This window comes from Moschus berezovskii, chromosome 2 (assembly GCF_049115385.1).
Source record: "Moschus berezovskii isolate FMDL1 chromosome 2, NW_MosBer_1.0, whole genome shotgun sequence".
Taxonomy (NCBI): domain Eukaryota; kingdom Metazoa; phylum Chordata; class Mammalia; order Artiodactyla; family Moschidae; genus Moschus; species Moschus berezovskii.
Genome location: NC_142461.1, coordinates 19,874,642 through 19,897,491, shown reverse-complemented (window position 1 = coordinate 19,897,491; position 22,850 = coordinate 19,874,642). Strand labels below are relative to the sequence as shown.

At 39.1% G+C, this 22,850-nt stretch overlaps 1 protein-coding gene across 1 annotated transcript in view; it reads right to left on the bottom strand.

The window, feature by feature from the left end:
• SPHKAP (SPHK1 interactor, AKAP domain containing) overlaps nt 1-22,850 on the bottom strand; it is a 162,104-nt gene that overhangs the window by 96,418 nt on the left and 42,836 nt on the right. The window contains exon 3 of the mRNA XM_088841870.1: nt 22,088-22,195. Coding sequence (XP_088697996.1) covers nt 22,088-22,195 — 108 coding nt within the window. The remainder of the gene's footprint in view (nt 1-22,087; nt 22,196-22,850) is intronic.

Sequence of the window (22,850 nt, the reverse complement as noted above, 5' to 3'; positions counted from 1 at the left end):
TTCACGAAACCTGAGGCCTAGAAATTGGAAAATATATCCTCTGATCACACTCTCTTTGAATTACCAAGGACTTGCTTTCCTTTTCTAAAGAGCTGACAAGCGTTTGTTCTTTCTGAATTGCCAAGCACACATCAAATATTTCTCAAAGACCATGGCTTTTGTGACTTCTGGTAGGTTGTGATTAACAGGCAACAATAAAATGGGATGGCAAATTAGGGTTTACAGAACTAAAAATACAGTTAGTAATTATAGCTTTGAGACAAACAAAAGCTAGATTCATGCAGGAAGCAATATTGTTCTCCTAAAAGATGCCAGATTACTCTTCAGAGGGACAAGAAAAGGCAATATATCTGTCTAATTCTCAAGAGTAAGCCAGGAGAAAACGCTATGAAACATGTAATTTCTTAGGACACTTGGACTAGTGAAATTGGAAACCACTAAGAGGTGAAGCACAAAAAGGCTTTACTAAAGAGAAACAAAAATAACAGAGTTTGTGGGAAACGGCCATGAAACTATTCTTTGATAAAAATTTCAAAACATATCATGTTTTTTTTTTTCAGTAGGGTAAATTAAGTATATTATTAGAACAGGGAAGTCAATTTAAAAGAACCCAAAATTTAGGTGGAAACATGAAAATCAAATATCCTGGAGAATTTAAAATCCTGAGGTACAGTTCTCTATCAAGAAAAATTAAGACTTAAGTTAAAGTTCAGTCCATAGAGCTTATCAGTTCAGCTTATAGTCACTCTACTTTGCACAATTCAATACACCGAGAATCTTAAGTTCACTCAAAACGTATCATGGTTTTAAGTAATGGGAAGCAGAGATCGACGAATTAAAATCTTGATGGTGAAAAGTAATGTCCTTCAAACACTTGATGTATAACAGATCTGAGAAATTCCACAGATAGAACAGAAATAGTCTTGTTTTTACCCATACTAAATCAATAATGCAAAGAAGCTGTATTTATCTTTCAAAAGTTTTTGCTGCATTTACTCACCTCTTCTGTGATGATGGGGAAACAGTCATAGGCAGTATGGAACAGAATGGATGTGACTGTGTCCCAGTGAAATTATTTACAAAAACAAGCAGTGGGCCAGATTTGGCCTGAGGACTATATTTTTGTCAGTTGTGTCTCTAGAAAATCAAGAATGTGAAATCATAAGACTTGACTTTGCCAATTAATCATTGCTTGGCAAATGTAATTGGGAGACCTGATTTCAAGCATTAAGTCCATCACTTTTTGATCTTGGACAAACATTAAACCTTTCAACACCAATGCACATTTCTTTACATACAATACCTATTCTGGGTATTTCATAGGGTTTCTGTAGAAATTAATAAAAAATAATATTATTATTTCCCTGTTTCATCTTGCACAGATAGCATATATTACTAATGGCTTCCTGGCACTGATAGTATTACAATTAAAGAAATTTAAACAAGAGATGACATTAATAGCATTATGGCTATGAATAAGAAGGCAAATAAATGCCTGCACAGCTGATCTGAAAGAAGTTGAAAGCCTTCAAGAATTTTTCCCATAATTATCAACACATATGAAAACATCCGTTAATAGCTCATTTTTATATATTCATACATAAATATTAATATTGATTATTACAAGCCATTTATTTTGATTTTGTTTTTGAAAAAAATGATGTGATGTAAATTTTCATGCACCCCATTGTATCATCTTAAATGTCTTGTGGGATTTCATTTCAGGTAGTTTCTAAAATGTTCATGACTGATTAGTTTTCAAAAGTGTTTCATAAACTAAAACTTAAGAGGACTTTGCCTGAACAAATTACTTCTCCCTTCAGTTTCCAGACACATAAGCAGGGCTCAAGTCCAATTCTTTGCTTTCCCACTTCGAAGGAACTTCTCTTTAGATCAAAGAAATCTCTGCCTATATGAAGAGTGAGAAAGCGTTGTGATGGATAACGGGGAAAAGAGCATCTTTACAGACAAACTTACTGAAGGAAAAAAATAATAAAATTGAGTTGTCAGAAGAATAGCTCAAAGCCTGTGACATTGATTGATGACTTCCCTTTGCAGATACCAAGGTAAACCAAATATATGCCCCTAGTTCTCTGACTCCTCCTAAGCAAAGCAAACAGAATGTGTTTTCATGCACTTAACACCAGAACAACAGCAATCTGCTGAGTTAACAGAACACCATGCTGAAGTTCAGTGTAAAAAAATAAAGGCAGCAAAATTATGCTGTTTTTACTAATTAACACAATATCACTTTCTTCCAATATTGCACTGTTAAGAACAACAATTCTGCTTTGACTGTGTGGATCACAATAAGCTGTAGAAAATTCTGAAACAGATGGGGAATACCAGACCACCTGACGTGCCTCTTGAGAAATCTGTATGCAGGTCAGGAAGCAACAGTTAGAACTGGACATGGAACAACAGACTGGTTCCAAATCAGGAAAGGAGTGCGTCAAGGCTGTATATTGTCACCCTGCTTATTTAACTTATATGCAGAGAACATCATGAGAAACGCTGGGCTGGATGACGCACAAGCTGGAATCAAGATTGCTGGGAGAAATATCAATAACCTCAGAAATGCAGATGACAGCACCCTTATGGCAGAAAGTGAAGAAGAACTAAAGAGCCTCTTGATGAAAGTGAAAGAGGAGAGTGAAAAAATTGGCTTGAAGCTAGACATTCAGAAAACTAAGATCATGGCATCCGGTCCCCTCACTTCATGGGAAATAGATTGGGAAACAGTGGCAGACTTTATTTTGGGGGGCTGCAAAATCACTGCAGTTGGTGACTGCAGCCATGAAATTAAGACGCTTGCTCCTTGAAAGAAATGTTATGACCAGCCTAGACAGCATATTAAAAAGCAGAGACATTACTTTGCCAATAAAGGTCCATTTAGGCAAAGCTATGGTTCTTCCAGTAGTCATGTATGGATGTGAGAGTTGGACAACAAAGAAAGGTGAGAGCCAAAGAATTGATGCCATTGAACTGTGGTGTTGGAGAAGACTCTTGAGAGTCCCTTGGACTATAAGGAGATCCAATCAGTCCATCCCAAAGGACAGCAGTCCTGAGTGCTCATTGGAAGGACTGATGTTGACGTGGAAACTTCAATACTTTGGCCACCTGATGCAAAGAGCTGACTCATTGGAAAAGACCCTAATGCTGGGAAAGATGGAAAGCAGGAGGAGAAGGGGACAGCAGAGGATGACATGGTTGGATGGCATCACCAATTCAATGGACATGAGTTTGGGTAAACTCTAGGAGTTGGTGATGGACAAGGAGGCCTGGTGTGCTGATGTCCCTGGGGTCACAAAGAGTCGGACATGACTGAGCAACTGAACTGAACTTATCTGACGAAGAATGAATAAGCATCTGAAAAGAATATTCAAAATTGGAAGGAAGCTTTGTGGTCACATAGGCCAAGTCACGTGGGAATTTGTTGTGATAAATGAAATATGTCCCTTAATTTTAATATCATTTTTTTAGCCTGCACAACCTACTTTTTATTAATGCTATTTTAGACAAAAATTACAGTGACCAGAGAATATTCTTTGATACAGATATACCTACCTATGAATGTCTACTTGAAAATTCACAAAATTCTGCTGATTTCAAGGATACATGACTAAATTCTCTTGGAGGTTTACAATATAATTTTATCCAGAAAAACAAATGATATGAATAGACAATTGGGTTTGCTATACAATTAGTACTAGAGAGAATGACTCAGTTTAAGCGATTTCACATTTATCATCCTTTGCCAGACCTCATGTAACATCTAAGTAGCTTCCAACCAAAAAGTATATTTTGAATCAACTCAAGCAGTATCAAGAGGAATCCTTTACAGTTATTTTTTGGGATCATGATGAAATTATAGTCCTTAAAGTTGAAAAATCAGTATTTAACAAGTTTTTAATGGACAGCTTCTCTAGACAACTGTGACATCTGTTAAATGTTTTCAGAATAAAATCAGTAGAAGCATCTCCTGAAGTTGAACTCCATGGATTATAAGAAACTTCCATTTTTTTCCTGAGAAAAATCTTGATTCTCTCCTCAAACATTCACTTGTCAACTTTATATGAAAATGAGATGCTCTTCTTTGGGGAAATTAGATTCCTCAACTTTCATGAAGAATGTCAGCTCTACCCTCAACAAAGCTAAAAGCTAAAGGATATAAAGAAATCTTTAACTGGTGATGAGAAACGCCTGTCTTTATTTGTGAACCCTGCCTGGGTCACAAACTTGAACATCTCCAAGTGTCAGGCAGGTAACATAAATATGGTAGAAATTTCCAGGCCTGGGATGGCAGCATGAAGAGCTCTGTGGACCAACTCCTCAGTGAAGGAAGCAAAGCAGTGGGGTGCGGGAGGGGAACTATAAAAGAAATGCTTTAATTCCCTAGAAACTGTCACGAGAACACCAAGAAAAGGAAATATCTTCAAGAAAATCTGCTAAAACTCAAAATAGAGAAAAAGTCTGTGGTATTTATGCCACACCCCACTCTCTCCTTTCCCCTGCAGTTCAATTTGACCTGAGGCTCCATTTGGGTCTCCTGTCCCCTCAACTACCAAACAAGGGTTGCTCTATCTTATCTCCTGAAAGTCAGAAACTGCTAGCATTACTCATCCCCTCCAGATCCAAAGTGAAGAGGCTAAATACCTGGTGAGTGAAACCAAGAAACTGGGATATTCTTTCTTCCATGTGGGCCCCATCCAGGTTCTACTTAGATACAGCAGGCTGGGAATACTAGGGCTGTTGCAGGTGAAAGTCAATTCTGACTCCATGTTGGAACTGTTGCTTCAACTAGCTTTTAGTTGCTTTTGTTATTATAATCACACATAATGGCTTCAGAGAATCCTGCCCCTCTGCTTAACTGTAAAACTAAAGTGCCTTTGCAGAGTCCTGTCCACTTGTAGATGGCAGAAAGAAATTAACACATCCCCTGCCATTCTAGGAGATATTTGCAAGATCAATGTCCTTTTTACTTTGTTTCCTCACCTCCCCTCATCTCTGATCTATAAAAGAACCTGGCATCCAGACACGGATAAGACGATCATTTTGAGACATTAGTCTGCCATCTTCTTAGTCAGCCAGCCTTCCAAGTCATATTCCTTGCCTCAACACCTTGTCTCCGATTTATTGGCCTGTTGTGAGATGAGCAGAGTAAGCTTGGACTCACTCCAGTGTCTTGTAGAAAGTAGCAGTTCTAACTTAGAGAGGCAAGCCAAGAACATCAGAGGCTACTGTTATACCCAGTGCCCTTCATCACCACTTAAGAGATGTTGCCTAGGAGAAAAGGCAATCCATAAGAAAAAAGAATTCAGAAGCTCTTTCCAAAGGACACTGAGATTATTTGAGACAGTGTCTAGAGAAGTTCAAGCCTGAGTGAATCCTTAAAAATTAAGATCAACATGCTACACCACAGTCAGCTAGCTTATTAGAGTGAATTAAAAAGGTATCTAAAAAGAACCCTCATGGGGTCAGAACAAAATTCAAAACTACAGAAACTACACCTGCCTAAGTTTAACTGCATCAGTCTGCTGAACAATTTATATTCCAAGGTATTTTTCAAAGCAATAGAATAACCAGCTGACAAGTAGTGGAGTCTAACATGCAGCAATGTACTACCAAATGAAACAGGCAGCCTAAAAGAAAGATCAGAGAACGACACGGAGAGAGACCTGCGAGGATCATGGTTGTCCTAGGTGATTGCTCACAGGCCCAAGGCTGTGCATCTCTGAGGAGTGACACCAAAGACTCCACAATATGAAAAGGAAATAAACTCCACTAAACAAATCCAGTGAAAAAACAAACTGGAGAAAAAGACAACAAAATAAGCCCAAGAGTGTGGGAGTGGAACCAGTATCCAGAATTATTATGGCATATTATTTAAAATGGACTTCCCAGGTGGCGTTAGGGGTAAAGAACCCGTCTGCCAATGCAGGAGACATAAGAGACACGGATTCGATCCCTGGGTTGAGAAGATCGTCTGGAGGAGGGCATGGCAACCCACTCCAGTATTCTTGCCTGGAGAACCCCAAGGACAGAGGAGCCTGGCAGGCTACAGTCCATAGTGTGGCAGAGTTGGACATGACTGAAGTGACTTAGCATGTATCAGTTAAAATGTCCAGTTTTCTGAGCTACTTAAAATGTAGAGAATTTTTGCTCATGTTTCCATACACCTCAGAGACTCTGGTGGAGGGTTTGAATATCATAAGACTTGATAAATGTCAGCTGGAGGACTAAGTGTAGGCACTGCCACTCGAGGTCTCCAAGGGGTATGTTGCTTTGGTTGATGGTACAGACAATCAAACTTAACTGTTGTTTAGTTGCTATGTCATGTCCAACTCTTTGGGACCCCAAGGACTGCAGCCCACTTGGCTACTCTGTTCCAGGCAAAAATACTGGAGTGGGTTGCTATTTCCTTCTCCAGGGAATCTTCCCCACCCACGGATCAAACCTGTGTCTCCACACTGCAGGTGGATTCTTTACCATTGAGCCACCCAAACCTTAATGGTATTTATAACTATGAATGATATATGTGCCCCAGATATAATTTGACAGTATTATGTATACAAAATGTGACAATCTTAAATTTACTAAAAACAGTCAGAAAGCTAAATATCTTGGAACTTTTAAATAATTTAAGGTCTTCAGCATGGATTAGTGATAAAAATCTTTCATGCTTCAAATAAAATAACCTACAAAAGAAATTGTACATCTTATTACATTTTAATAAAATTATAGCTACTGTAGAAGGGGATCTACCAGAATATTGAAACAGTGCTGTATTCATTTTGCTAGGAATTGGTGGATCTGAGCTTTAGACCTGGCCTTGCTGCTAATTTAATCCCAGGCTTTGAGCAATCCTACTCCTCATTGCTCTTTTGTTTTCTCATTTGAAGTGTAAGTGGAATGGGCAATATATCTTCTCAGATTTATTCCAGCCCTTGCTGCTGCTGCTGCTAAGTTGCTTCAGTAGTGTCCGATTCTGTGTGACCCATAGATGGCAGCCCACCAGGCTCCCCTGTCCCTGGGATTCTCCAGGCAAGAACACTGGAGTGGGTTGCCATTTCCTTCTCCAATGCATGAAAGGGAAAAGTGAAAGTGAAGTCGCTAGGTGTGTTCGACTCTTCTCGACCCCATGGACTGCAGCCTACCAGGCTCCTCCGCCCATGGGATTTTCCAGGCAAGAGTACTGGAGTGGGTTGCCATTGCCTTCTCCGATTCCAGCCCTTAGGGTATGCAATTTCATGAATAGAAGTTTAGTCACTTAGTTTGGCACTACAGGAGAACTTTAGTACATTCTGTTTGTTTAGCATGTGTTGTAAATATGCTTACCAAAGCTATTTTATTTTGGGGCTGCTGCTGTGTGCATGCATGCTAAATCATTTCAGTCATGTCTGACTCTTTGCGACCCAATAGTCTATAGCCTGCCAAGTTCCTCTGTCTATGGGGATTCTCCAGGCAAAATTACTGGAGTGGGTTGCCATGCTCTCCTTAGTGGGGTCGCAGAGTCAGACATGATGAATGCATACATGGGGCTGCTGCTAGGCTCTGGCAAATGAATATTGTGATTGCATCTTCAATGTCAGAGAGTACCAGTGTCAAAGTGCTTCTTCCTTGACCCGTCATTTTGCAATGCACTTTAAAAACTAGGATGGATATGCACACATTGCTACATTTAAAATGGATAACCAATAATGACCTACTGTATAGCATATAGAACTCTGCTCAATGCTATGCTGCAGCCTGTATGGGAGGGGAGTTTAGCGGAGAATGAATACATGTATATATATGACTGAGTTCCTCTGTTGTCCACCTGAAACTATCATAACATTGTTAATTGACTATACCCCAACACAAAATAAAAAGTTTTACAAAATTAAAAAATAAAACCCAGGATAACAAGGTGAATCATATCCATATTCCCTTGGAATTCATATTCAATTCAATTAAAAACTAGAGTTATGGTCTTGAATTAGATACTGAACTGACTAAGGGGCCCCTGAGGAATTATGTGATATAGTGTGGTAGCAGGGTAACTGGCAATGCAATTATTTGTAACACTAGAACCTTAAAGTAAGTCTAGGAATTTGATGCTACAAAGGAACTCAGGAGAGAAAGATACCAAAATGTCAGTGGACTTTCAAGATTGCTAAGGTCTTCTTTGATTTTTTTGTCTCTTGTTTTTTGTGTTTGCTTTAGATTTTTGCACATTAAATATTTAGAAGAAACATGTGGGGCGTTAAACCATAAAGTAGTGACAGTAGGGCTGAAAAAGGCACAGTCAGAACTCAGAAATAAAAACAGCTTTTGATAATTAATTAGAGATGAAGCATAAGAGAAAAATAAGATGAGTGTGATTTCTAAGGACTACAGCCTGGGAAAATGTGTAGATTACAAAACCATCAACAGAAATTTTGGGAGAAGGACCATATTTTTGGATATTTACCCAATTTATATTGACTATGTGTTATTTTCAAGATTTTTTCAGATGAGTTTATATAACAGGGACTTGGAAAGAAGTCTGTAGTCCTGAAATGGCAGTCATTGGTATATAGACGTGGCTAAAGCCATTAGTTATAGATGAATGATCCAGTGAGAGCTGTGAGAAAGAAAGGATGGGCTTTTGCACAGACCTTTGGGAAAAGCCACATTTAAGTGCTAGGTTGGGAAGTCCAAGAAAAATACAGAAGCGGAAGTCCAGGGAAAAGAGGAGAAATGATAGGAGAGGTAGGGAAATAATTAGAAGAGAGAATGATGTTCATGAAGCCATGGAAAAAAATAAATACTCTTCAGAAGCTGGGTAGGGGTATGAGTTTGTTCTGCTCAAAAGTAACATAAACAGTGACAACACGTCAGTGGATAAGAACAATTTAAGCAGAAAGGTAAGATAGCCAGATAGTGGTCCAGATAGATTAGACGATACGCTTTTTACTAGTTTTTAAGTTTGGTGGTCAAGAGAAGGAGGAACACAGGGAGAGTGCTTTCACAGGGAGAGGGTCAAAGAAAGTGTTTTGCTTGTTTGAATATTTGCTTTTTAAACAGGATTTGGAAGAACATAAGAATAAATATTTATAAGGAAGGAGGGGAAGCATGTATGCAAATGTACGTGTACACATTAGGAATGCCATAGTGAAGAATACTTTCATTCAAGAATGAAGACATTTGTTCAGCAATGGTGCTGAAGATTGGAAGACTCTCTTCTGGAAGAATTCATCCCTGGGTACCTGGCAGAACCACCTTAGATACTGCTGACCTGTCAAAGTGTTAGTCAATCAGTCGTGTCTGCTGACTTAGTCTGTCTCTTTAACGGTCCTACTAAATCAAACCTGAGGCATAACATTGTTGCTGTTCTTTAGTCGCCAAGCTGTGTCTGACTCTTTGCGACCCCATGGACTATAGTCTGCCAGGCTCCTCTGTCCATGGGATTTCCTGGGCAAGAATACCAGAGTGGGTTGCCATTTCCTTCTCCAGGGGATCTTCCCGACCCAGGGATCAAACATGCATCTCTTGCATTGCGGGCAGACTCTTGCGCTGAGCCACCTGGGAAGCCCACAAGGCATAACTTAGCAATGGACAAACTTTCCTTCACTCTTTTCATCTAATGCAGATGATTCTGGCAAGTACACTGAATGCCTCCAGATAATCCAATTAAATTCCACTAACACCACAGAAGCTATGAACCAGCTGACCTGCCAGGCACTGTCTGGAATATATAGTGAGGGCTGTCTCTGGTCTTAAAAAGAGTGTAATATACAAGGGTAGAAGGGCAGCAGTTCTGCTTGAAGCACTTTCTCATCTCTAATAAAGGTCTAAGGGTGAGCTTGTGTCATTATCATAAAAGAGAAATAATACCCCAGAGGCTTGGAACTGAAAACAGACATCCTATGGTGGTCATTAGCCAGGCACACTTTGTTTCTTCCTCTTATTTTTTTTTAACCTTTAGACTCTAAGTTATGAAAAAGAAATTAATGCTGTTACTTCTGACTAGTTTTCCTGGGATTTTGGAATAACTGATCAAGAAAGACAAGTTACCAAAACAAATAATTCTGCTAAAGAGATACCTAAACTATGTAATAAATAATCCTTGAAGCTTAAAGGTATTTTAATGACAAACAGTGTTTACTGCTCCTGGTTTTTGTTGACTGATTGACTTTCTACTCAAAGGAAAATTGCTGTAATTGCAGAAATTGTTTGAAATATGAAATTCAAAGCTATTCTGAGCTATTTTAATAATGTATTCTTCTGTCAAAATGAATAAAAAAAAAACTGAGAACGGTTTGAACACCCAAGTTTAAAAGTACATTCAGATCTATTCATCTGCCTGTATTTTGAGTGACAAAAGTACCAGGATACATAAAACACTTCATTGTGTATTTGAAATTCAGACTTACATGCTTAAAGAATAATCTCTTGCTTTTGGGGGGACCTTGGGAGATGGAGATCCTTGTATGAGCACTTACCAAAATACTCCAGCTCAGAATTATAAGCTCCTTTCTTCCACACATTCTCCCTGGTGTGACTGAGCTCTACTTTCTGCCCTCAAATCCCTTCTCTCTCTCCTTAATCTTACCAACAATTCCTATTTGTACATCCAGATACCAAGTTGACATTTCTACCTGGATAATTAAAAGACACTCAGAATCATCTCCCTCCTCCTACCTCCAACTACTTCTCCCAACCCTTAGTCTCCCCCATCATGGTAACTTAAATTCACCTAAGAGCTTATGCCAAAAACACAGAAGTTATCCTTGACTTCTTTTTTTCATTCAATTCATTAAAGTGTTTGGTTTAATACATAATATGCACAGTTTTGAAGCATATTTTAAATAAATAATTACACTGGGAGCCTTGGTTTCTATTATGAATTATTACAAGTCTCATTCCACTTATTTAATGCTTAGATAAAATGGCAATCTACTTTTCTAACAATAGTCCATATAGTAAAAGCTAGGGTTTCTCCAGTAGTCATATGTGGATGTGAGAGTTGGACCATAAAGAAGGCTGAATGCTGAAGAATTGATGCTTTTGAACTGTGGTGTTGGAGAAGACTCTTGAGAGTCCCTTGGACTGAAAGGAGAACAAACCAGTCAATCCTAAAGGAAATCAATTCTGAATATTCATTGGAAGGACTGATGCTGAAGCAGAAGCTCCAATACTTTGGCCACCTGATGTGAAGAGCTGACACATCAGAAAAGACCCTGAAGTTGGGAGAGATTGAAGGCAGGAGGAGAAGGTGACAACACAGGGTGACATGGTTGGATGGCATCACTCATGACTCAATGGACATGAGTTTGAGCAAGATCCAGGAGATGGTGAAGGACAGGGAAGCCTGGGGTGCTGTAGTCCTTGGGGCTGAGAGAGTCGGACATGACTGAATGACTGAACAACAACAACTCCAGTATTCCTTCCTAGGAAAGCCCTTGGACGGAGGAGCCTGGTGGGCTACAGTCCATGAAGTTGCAAAGAGTCAGACATGACCGAAAATCTGAGCATATACATTGTAATTTCTGGGACAGTAAACAAAGTCAATGATCTTAATTTTTATTATGTATCATTTTACCTACAACTTAGGAGCAGCCTAGTGGGCTGCAGTCTATGGACTCACAGTCAGACATGTCTGAGCGATTTTCACTTTAGGACACAGAATTTGGACTCAATTTTCAATCAAAGTAAACTTACAAAAACACCCTCCTGAACAGTTTCAGGATCTAAGACACTAATAAATGTATGGACTGAGCCTAAGACTTACTCCCAAACTGAAAGTCAAAATGCGAAAGTGTTAGTAGCTCAGTCGCGTCCACCCCCTTGCAACTCCCCTGTTCATGGGTTTCTCCAGACAAGAATACTGGAGTGGGTTGCCATTTCCTTCTCCGGGGGCTCTTCCTGACACAGGGATCAGATCCGGGTTTCCAGCATCACAGGCAGATTCTTTACCATCTGACCTCCAAACTGCTACAGTACTGTTTGGCCACACAGTTTAGATTCAGCACTCAAATTATTTATCAAAAGCTTCTTCTCAGTTTGACTGATCACTCTTCTAGGTTTTGGTTTCTTGCACATGACCTTCACAGATGGAGAGCCACAACTCTTTTCTCTACCATCCCTCTGTGTCACGCTTCACAATAAAGTGCCTTTCTAATTCACTGGCTTCTAAAAGCTTGGGAAGGTTCAGTGAAACTTCAGTGTGGAGATTCCTCAAAAAATTGGAAATAGAACTGCCATATGATCCAGCAATCGCACTCCTGGGCATACACACCGAGGAAACCAGAAGTGAAAGAGACACGTGTACTCCAATGTTCATTGCAGCACTGTTTATAATAGCCAGGACACGGAAGCAACCTAGATGTCCATCTGCAGACGAATGGATAAGAAAGCTTTGGTACATATACACAATGGAGTATTATTCAGCCATTAAAAAGAATACATTTGAATCAGTTCTAATGAGGTGGATGAAACTGGAGCCTATTATACAGAGTGAAGTAAGCCAGAAAGAAAAACACCAATACAGTATACTAACACATATATATGGAATTTAGAAAGATGCAAATGATAATCCTGTATACGAGACAGCAAAAGAGACACAGATGTATAGAACAGTCTTTGGGACTCTATGGGAGAGGGTGAGGTTGGCATGATTTGGGAGAATGGCATTGAAACACGTATGTTGTCATATGTGAAACGAATCACTAGTTCAGGGTCAATGCATGTTATAGGATGCTCGGGGCTGGCATGCGGGGATGACCCAGAGGGAGGATAAAGGGAGGAGGGAGGTGGGAGGGGGGTTCAGGAGGGGGAACTTATGTAAACCCGGGGCAAATTCATATCAATGTATGGCAAAACCAACCAATATAATATTGTAAAATAATTTGCCTCCAATAAAAAATTAAAAAAAAAAAAAAAAGAAAAAAAAATAAATAAAAGCTTGGGAAGGTTCAGTGAAACTTTCTTTTTTTTTTTTTTTAAGTTTTTTATTTTTTTTTAATTTTTTTATTTTTTAGGTAATTAATTTATTTTTTATTGGAGGCAAATTATTTTACAATATTATATTGGTTGGTTTTGCCATACATTGATATGAATTTGCCCCGGGTTTACATAAGTTCCCCCTCCTGAACCGCCCTCCCACCTCCCTCCTCCCTTTATCCTCCCTCTGGGTCATCCCCGCATGCCAGCCCCGAGCATCCTATAACATGCATTGACCCTGAACTAGTGATTCGTTTCACATATGACAACATACGTGTTTCAATGCCATTCTCCCAAATCATCCTACCCTCACCCTCTCCCATAGAGTCCCAAAGACTGTTCTATACATCTGTGTCTCTTTTGCTGTCTCGTATACAGGGTTATCATTTGCATCTTTCTAAATTCCATATATATGTGTTAGTATACTGTATTGGTGTTTTTCTTTCTGGCTTATTTCACTCTGTATAATAGGCTCCAGTTTCATCCACCTCATTAGAACTGATTCAAATGTATTCTTTTTAATGGCTGAATAATACTCCATTGTGTATATGTACCAAAGTGAAACTTTCATTTGACTGAGAGACAAAAGTTTTCTCCGGGATGCTTGGATTTTTAAGATGTCTCTGAAGCTACTGCCCAGGTGAGATGAGGTCGCCTGGTCCAGCTCTACTGCCCTCACGCTGCTTTGCTTTGTCTGTTTTATCTAGAGCTTTTGTTTTGCTCAGTCTGTCTGACTTCCATCATCATCCTTTGGTTTTTCACTTTTTGCAGGCAGAATTTAGCTTCTCCTTGAAAACTGTTGAATGAATATTTAAAGAATACCATTGTGCAGTGGTAACTGAGTTCCTCGCCTAAACAAGGGTTTCTGCAACTCTGGGTTCAACTTGAATTTCAAATATTTATATTTCACACCAAAGTATGCAGGGATAAAGGGGCATCGGGTCATTCTCAAAAGTTTTAGAAAAAAAGCACCTATGTATATTTACACACAGATGCATATTCATGCACAAAGGAGAGGGTGAAACAACTATAGTAACATTTTTGCATTTCAGGCATCTGCAAAGTCTTTGCACTCTTCATGCAACTTTTCTGTAAGCCTAAAGTTAAAGAATTAAAAAGGAAGTTCCAAAGCTTATTCTTTTAGGGAAAAAAAAAACATTAATAGTTCCTTGAACATTGGTAAATTGGTAAATATCTGTACCAGATCATGTAAATATCTCTTCATATTTTATATTTCCTTAATCATGTAAACCTAGATTCCTCCATAGACCAACTAGTGGGCTATTTGTCTCTTCCTTAACTTTTCTACTAAGTTTCAGAAAAGAGTAGGTACAGACATATTTGGAGAAATAATATACAATAAAAAGCAGTCATTCAATATACCATCCTGTCATTGTTGCTCCTGGGTTTCACTCACATCAGAGACCCACTGAATAGCTGTCAAATATCTTCCTAGTTTCACAATATCATGTTTGGAATTTTAAAGACCGCTCAAAAATCTTCTTAATTTATTCACAAATTTAAGGCAAATGCAAAACATTTTCAAATGCCAAGATTCATCAGCTAAAATGCACGCTAGAGGGTATAATTTATTTGCAGGGTGATAGCCAGAAGTCTTAAAATGATCAGTAAGGAAAGAACTGATTGTAACTATGAATAGAAATAATGTGAATTTCAAGGCAATTTTAATGAAGCTTTAACCAAAAGATAGTTCTGGAAAAATTAGAAATTAAATTCTAGTAAAGAGCAAAATGATAAGTCTCTTATCCTTATTCATCAAGGGGCAGACAGAATGAAAACCATAATCACAGAAAACTAAGCAAACTGATCACATTGACCACAGCCTTGTCTAACTCAAGGAAACTATGAGCCATGCCATGTAGGGCCACCCAAGACAGACGGGTCATGGTGGAGAGATCTGACAAAACGTGGTCCACTGGAGAAGGGAATGGCAAACCACTTCAGTATTCTTGCTTTGAGAACCCCATGAATAGTATGAAAAGGCAAAAAGATAGGACCTGATAAATTAACTCCCCAGCTCGGCAGGTGCTCAATATGCTACTGGAGATCAGTGGAGAAGCAACTCCAGAAAGAATGAAGAGGCAGAGCCAAAGCGAAAACAACGCCCAGTTGTGGATGTGACCGGTGATAGAAGCAAGGTCTGATGCTGTAAAGAGCAATATTGCATAGGAATCTGAATGTTAGGTCCATGAATCAAGGTAAATTGGAAATGGTCAAACAGGAGATGGCAAGAATGAACATAAACATTTTAGCAATCAGCAAACTAAAATGGACTGGAATGGGTGAATTTAACTCAGATGACCATTATATCTGCTACTGTGGACAAGAATCCCTTAGAAGAAATGGAGTAGCCATCATAGTCAACAAAAGAATCCAAAATGCCGTACTTGTGTGCAGTCTCAAAAATGACAGAATGATCTCTGTTGGTTTCCAAGGCAAACCATTCAGTCTCACAGTAATCAAAGTCTATGCCCCAACTACTAACGCTGAAGAAGCTGAAGTTGAATGGTTCTATGAGGACCGACAAGAACTTCTAGAACTAACACCCAAAAAAGATGTCCTTTTCATCATAGGGACTGGAATACAAAACTAGGAAGTCAAGAGATAGGAGTAACAGGCAAGTTTGGCCCTGGGAGTACAAAATGAAGCAGGGCAAAGGCCAACAGAGTTTTGTCAAGAGAATTCACTGGTCATAGCAAACACTCTCTTCCAACAACACAAGAGATGACTCTATACATGGACATCACCAAATGGTCAATATCAAAATCAGATTGATTATATTCTTTCTAGCCAAAGATGGAGAAGCTCTAGGCAGTCAGCAAAAACAAAACTGGGAGCTGACTGTGGCTCAGATCATGAACTCCTGATTGCCAAATTCAGGCTTAAATTGAAGAAAGTAGGGAAAACCACTAGACCATTCAGGTATGACCTAAATCAAATCCCTTACGATTATACAGGGGAAGTGACAAATAGATTCAAGGGATTAGATCTGATAGACAGAGGAGTGCTTGAAGAACTATGGACAGAAGTTTGTGACATTGTACAGGAGACAGGAATCAAGACCATCCCCATGGAAAAGAAATGCAAACAGACAAAATGTTTGTCTGAGGAGGCCCTACAAGTAGCTCAGAAAAGAAGAAAAGCTGAAGGTAAAGGAGAAAAGGAAAGATATACACATCTGAATGCAGAGTTCCAAAGAATAGCAAGGAAAGATAAGAAAGCCTTCCTCAGTGATCAATACAAAAAATAGAAGAAAACAACAGAATGGGAAAGACTAGAGAACTCTGAGAAAATTAGAGATACGAAAGGAACATTTCATACAAAGATGGGCACAATAAAGGACAGAAATGGTATAGACTTAACAGAAGCAGAAGATATTAAGAAAAGGTGGCAAGAATGCACAGAAAATGTATACAAAAAAGAACTTAATGATCCATATAACCATGATGGTGTGATCACTCACCTAGAGCCAGACATTCTCAAGTTCAAAGTCAAGCAGGCCAGAGGAAGCATAACTATTAACAAAGCTAGTGTAGCTGATGGAATTCTGCTGAGCTATTTCAAGTCTTAAAAGATGATGCTGTCTGTTAAAGTGCCGTACTCAATATGCCAGCAAAGTTGGAAAGCTCAGCAGTGGCCACAGGACAGAAAAATGGTCAATTTTCATTTCAATCCCAAAGAAAGGCAACGCCAAAGAATATTCAAACTACCACACAATTGCACTCATCTTACACGCTAGCAAAGTCTGTGAGCTAGCAAAGAATGCTAAAAAATCTCCAAGCTAGCCTTCAACAGTATGTGAACTGAGAACTTCCAGATGGTCAAGCTGGATTTAGAAAAGGCAGAGGTCCAGAGATCAAATTGCCAACATTTGTTGGATCATACGGAGAAGGCAATGACAGGCCACTCCAGTACTCTTGCCTAGAAAATCCCATGGATGGAGGAGCCTGGTAGGCTGCAGTCCGTGGGGTCGGTAAGGGTCGGACACGACTGAGCGACTTCACTTTCACTTTTCACTTTCACACATTGGAGAAGGAAATGGCAACCCACTCCAGTGTTCTTGCCTGGAGAATCCCAGGGACGGGGGAGCCTGGTGGGCTTCCGTCTATGGGGTCACACAGAGTCGGACACGACTGAAGTGATTTAGCATCAGCAGCAGCAGTTGGATCATAGAAAAAGTAGGAGAGTTCCAGAAAAACATCTACTTCTGCTTTATTGACTATGCCAAAGCCTTTGACTGTGTGGATTATGACAAACTGTGGAAAATTCTTAAAGAGATGGGAATACAAAATCACCTGATCTGCCTCCTGAGAAACCTGCATGCAGGTCAAGAAGCAACAGTTAGAAATGGACATGGGACAACAAACTGATTCCAAATGGGAAAAGAAATACCTCAAGGCTGTATATTGTGACCCTGCTTACTTAAATTATATGCAGATTACATCATGGGAAATGCCAGGCTGGATGATATAGGCTGGAATCAAGATTGCTGGGAGAAATATCAATAATCTCAGATTTGCAGATAACACCACCCTTATGGCAGAAAGCAAAGAGGAACTGAAGAGCCTCTTGATGCAAATGAAGGATGAGAGTGAAAAAGCTGACTTAAATCTCAACACTGAAACAATGAAGATCATGGCATCTGGTTCCATCACTTCATGGCAAATTGATGGGGAAACAGTGGAAACAGTGACCGAGTTTATTTTCTTGGCCTCTAAAATCACTGCAGATGATTTTTGTGACTGAAGTCATGAAATTAAAAGATGGTTGCTCCTTGGAGGAAAAGCTATGACCAACCTAGACAGCATATTAAAAAGCAGAGAGACATTACTTTGACAACAAAGGTCCATGTAGTCAAAGTTACGTTTTTTCCAGTAGTCATGTATGGATGTGAGGTCCATGTAGTAAAAGTTACGTTTTTTCCAGTAGTCATGTATGGATGTGAGAGTTGAACTATAAAGAATGCTGAGTTTCGAAGAATTGATGCTTTTGAACTGTAGTGTTGGAGAAGACTCTTGAGAGTCCCTTGGACTGCAAGGAAATCAAACCATTCAATCCTAAAAAAATCAGTCCTGAATATTCATTGAAAGGACTGATGCTGAAGCTGAAGCTCCCATACACTGGCCACCTGATGTGAGGGTCTTAAAAAAGACCCTGATGCTGGGAAAGATTGAAGGTCAGAGGAGAAGGGGACAACAGAGGATGAGGTGGTTGGATGGCATCACTGACTCAATGTACATGAGTTTGAGCAACCTCCAGGAGTTGGTGATGGACATGGAAGCCTGGTGTGCTGCAGTCCATGGGGTCGAAAAGAGTCAAACGCAACTGAGCAACTGAACTGAACTGAAAGAGAAATAGGGGGTTAAAAAGTAACTAAATTTGTTTTTAATTTAAAAATGTCAGGCTTCCTAAAACGTCCACATCCTACCACTCAAGTTAAGGACTTCTACTAAGATAATGTCTCAGCTTCCGGATTTAGATATTGGCTTCCAATGTTATTATTCTACATTTCTCTTTTAAATAATTAGATTTAAAAAATCTCCAAGGCTGATATATGCTTTATTCCCTCAGAATAGCAAATCAGAAATAAAAAAACATAATGTAGTTGGATTGTGCTCTGTGCTCAGTCGTTCAGTAATGTCAGACTCTTTGTGATCCTATGGACTGTAGCCCACCAGACTCCTCTGTCCATGGGATTCTTCAGCAAGAATACTGGAGCAGGTTGCCATTCCATGTCCTCCAGAGGATCTTCCCGACCAGGGCTTGAATCCACATCTCCTGTGCCTCCTGCATTACAGCCAGATTCTGAACCCACTGAGCCATCTGGGAAGCCAACTCTATTTACAAAAGCAAAACCACAGTTTTCATATTTAATCTCTTTTGTAAAAAATATTAAGAGTGACTTTCAGGGGGCTTCTGAGTCAGATTTCTCTCAAGTTTGGCTTGCCTATCATATTTATTTTTTAATTTTATTATTATATTTTTGATTTCTGATTGGAACATAGTTGACTTAAAATGTTGTGTTAGTTTCTGCTGTAAGGCAATGTGACTCAGTTATACATATACATATATCCACTCTTTTTTAGATTCTTTTCCCATATAGATCATGATAGAGCACTTATCTCATTTCTGATAGCTTCAGACAGCTCACTAAGATACATCATTTTAGCTGTGAAGTGAAAGCAGTTCTTTACTGAGATAATGATCAAATCTGATTTGTGAAGCTCGTTTGATGCTTGAGAACAAGCAGCTGTACTGACCCATGCCCATAACACCCTGAAGGGTTTCCATGCCTGAGAATGTCCTTCAATAAAAATTTTAAATGAACATCTTGTCTTCAGAAAATATTGGTACTGTGAGGCACTTAGTTCCGAGAAACTGCAAATCCAGATACTTAGAGTTTAGCATGATGGATAACAAGCCAATCAAAACTGGATATGAAACAGCTGTATACAAAGTTTGATCTGGAAGAAATGAGTTAAAGAAGCAACAATTAACACAGCGGAGGATCCCCCAGGCTTAGAACAGAGTACAATTTGCTATAGGGTCCTCAGAATTCAGTTGTGCTTATTTGTTAATAGATGTAGATTTAGGATGATCTCTTTAGAATAATTTCTTAAACTAGACTTTAATGAAGATATTATTTAAAAACACAGTATTGTGGTTTCCTTAAATTACACTTTCATGTTTATTCTGCTGCTGCTGCTGCTGCTAAGTCACTTCAGTCATGTCCGACTCTGTGTGACCCCATAGACGGAAGCCCACCAGGCTCCCCCATCCCTGGGATTCTCCAGGCAAGAACACTGGAGTGGGTTGTCATTTCCTTCTCCATGTTTATCCTACTGAGGAGAATTTGTTTGGAAGAGGAATTATGTACTTTTTCCCTGACCATGTGGCTACTTCTTCCTTGTGTGTAGTTGTTTTGGGCAAGAAATTCTTGTCCTGTCAACCAGTGCTGTGTTGTTGCTGTTGCTTATGTCTGAGTCTCTGGCGACACCATGGACTACAGCCCACCTGGCTCCTCTCTCTAGGGGACTACAGCCCACCTGGCTCCTCTCTCTAGGGGATTTTTCAGGCAAGAATTTGGGAGTGGGTTGCTGTTTTTGTCTCCTGGGGATCTTTCCTCCTGACCCAGGGATTGAACCCGAATCTCTTGCGTCTCCTGCATTGGCAGGTGGATTCTGTACAGCTGGGCCACCAGGGGAAGGCCAACCACTGCTGTAGATCAGCTCTGCTTCCCTCTAGATAATAGCTTCGCTTCAGCAACGTCCAGGTCTAGACTCTGTTTCTATGCCAACTAAGAGAGAAAGGACTTGTAAACTAAGAAAAAGTAAACTACAAAGTACTTTTTAAGAGATTAGGGTTTATTTTTCATAGGGATACTGAAATTTCTTTAAAGTTTAGAGTCATGGACAATTTTTAACATTTGAGTCAGTTTCATTTATTATAAACTTTTGCAGAAAAATAAACCTTCCAGTATGCCTTTTATTTGTGTTTAGATTTTTCTCCTTTGGGGAAGAATAGAAAGAACCACAAGGACAGGACAAATCAGCAAGCTCAAACTCACCAATGTCATATGAAACTGTAAAGGGACAAAGAATTAAGAAAGAAAGGGGCACACAGTTTTACGTCCAAATGTGAGTTCCTAGAGACTGGGGGGGGGGTGTTGTGAGTAGAACTTTCTCACACTTAGGGAGAGCTCAGATCCGACGGTAATCTTAACTTTGGCTATAAATTTATCATTTCTAGTTGTAGATCTTCAGTACAGATTCCCAAAATATGAATTTAGAAAAGACCTCCTTGCCCTTTATTATGCAATTGTTAGGGCCTCAACTTTGGTGCCTGCTGCAAATGACAGACTCCTTTATATAGGAGCTGCCTGGATGAAGCCTTTGACTGAAGTGTAAATGCTGATAGCTTTTCCTCTCCATTTCTCTCCCTTTTGCAATTCATAGCTGTGTAATTAGAGATTAGTATCAGCAAATGCCTGAAGTTTCTACCTCATCTTAGAACTGAATTTCCAAAGGTATCGCTGTTAAATAACTCACCACCTAATCTTTTTTGTTTTCACCAAAGATTTTTAGCCATCAACTGGTTTTCTGGACAAGGGATTTAAAAGTCCCCAAAACAGCACAATAAAATCATTTTGCCTAAACAAAGAGATTGAATTAAGTGTGTTGAATGGACTCTGTTTTCCTTGGGCTATGAGACTCTGCAGTGTGAAATGTTTTACATTCTCTGTCTGCCAATTCTGGCTCTGCTCATTATATATAAAAAGCTTCTCCATCCCATTTTCAGCTTCCTTTTTTTTTTCTTTTAACAGAAATGCTGGCATGCAACTTACCTCTAGGAATAGCTCTGAGCTGATGCTCTCAACTTAGTCATGAGAATTATATTTCTCTCCTCTTTGGAAATATTCTCCCCCAATTTCTGTAATTATGACCCCATTAGAGCTAGGTAATTTTAGTTAAAATGAAACATAGCTTTGTAGAACATACAGGAAGCAGACTACTTCATAAAGGAAGGAGAGATCACAGTATTGATTTCTCATATCAACAATATACCTTTACAATCTAAGCCATAAGAAACATTTATCTATAAGAAAATCTCTTCCCTTGAAAAGAAGGGTTTTTATATGTAAAGCTCAGATACAGTACAGAATATTAAAATTCATGCTTGTATATTTCTTATGTTGAGAAGGTTTTCAAATAATGACGATAACATATAAAAGCGGTAGAACATTTTTAAAGTTTTCATGTTGGAAAATACCTATTAGAAGAAGTGATAAAATATATTGAAAAGGATCTAAGAGAGCTCTTGACCAGGCTTTTGTTTCTCATCATGCAATTCTATTTCTGAATCTTTTTCTCAGTTTTAAAAATAAAAACAACATGGATAGAGAATTGTTAAGATTGTCTGTTGAAATGAGAAAAGCAGAAGAATAATCATGAGCTTTGGCCTGTCACCCTCTGTATAAACCAATTACGCATTTTCAAAAGGTTACTTTCCCAATGCTGTATTTAATGATTACGTCCTCATGGGCACAGGTTTGCGACTCCCCACTTTTCAAGCCCTCCGCCCCGGAGCGGTGTTTACTTACAGAAGCGCAGTTTTCAGACTTGTCTTCCACAAAACCAATCTGGCAGGGTGTTCTCTGATTCTGCAGCCAGTAGTCTGTAGACTCCAGCAGGCTATTACTGCGGAGAACCTAAGGGAACCAAGACAACCTTCTCAGAGCTTCTGGCAAGACTTTCCATTTAAAGAAAGAGCTCTTTGCTAAAGAATCTAGAAGTGTTTCGCTGGCCTCAGAGCATCTGGATGTTAGGAAAAAAAATACTTCCAGAATAATAGCACCTCTAAAATGTGTAAAACAGTCAACCAAGAATCCACTTTAAAGGAACGCACTGATGTGAATATTGTTGTTTCTTCTCTCATCTAATTCAACATCTGGAAATGTATCTGTGACTTTTGCATAACTTGCAGTCAAATGACTGTTTGGGGTATGGTTCAATTGGCAGTGGGATCACACTTCATTTAAGTGTTGGAGCTCTTTTACATTCTATGAATACTTTTGATTGAAATGTAGTGTTTCTCCATTTGGCGCAATAATGGAATTATTCTTTAGTTTTCCAGCTGTGCTAACCTACCTATGAAATAAGGCACAGTTCTTTTAGAACACTTAGGGTACTACACTAAGTTTAAAAACTATTAGGAATAAATAAGTGCATTATAACAACCATTTCCCTTGTAGAAACAGTATGGTAATGCAAAGTGAATTTCAATACACAGATTAACAACACCAAATATGGTTTACAAATGTCTTGTTTCTGGGCTTTGATTTTAAAGAAATAAAAAAAAAACCC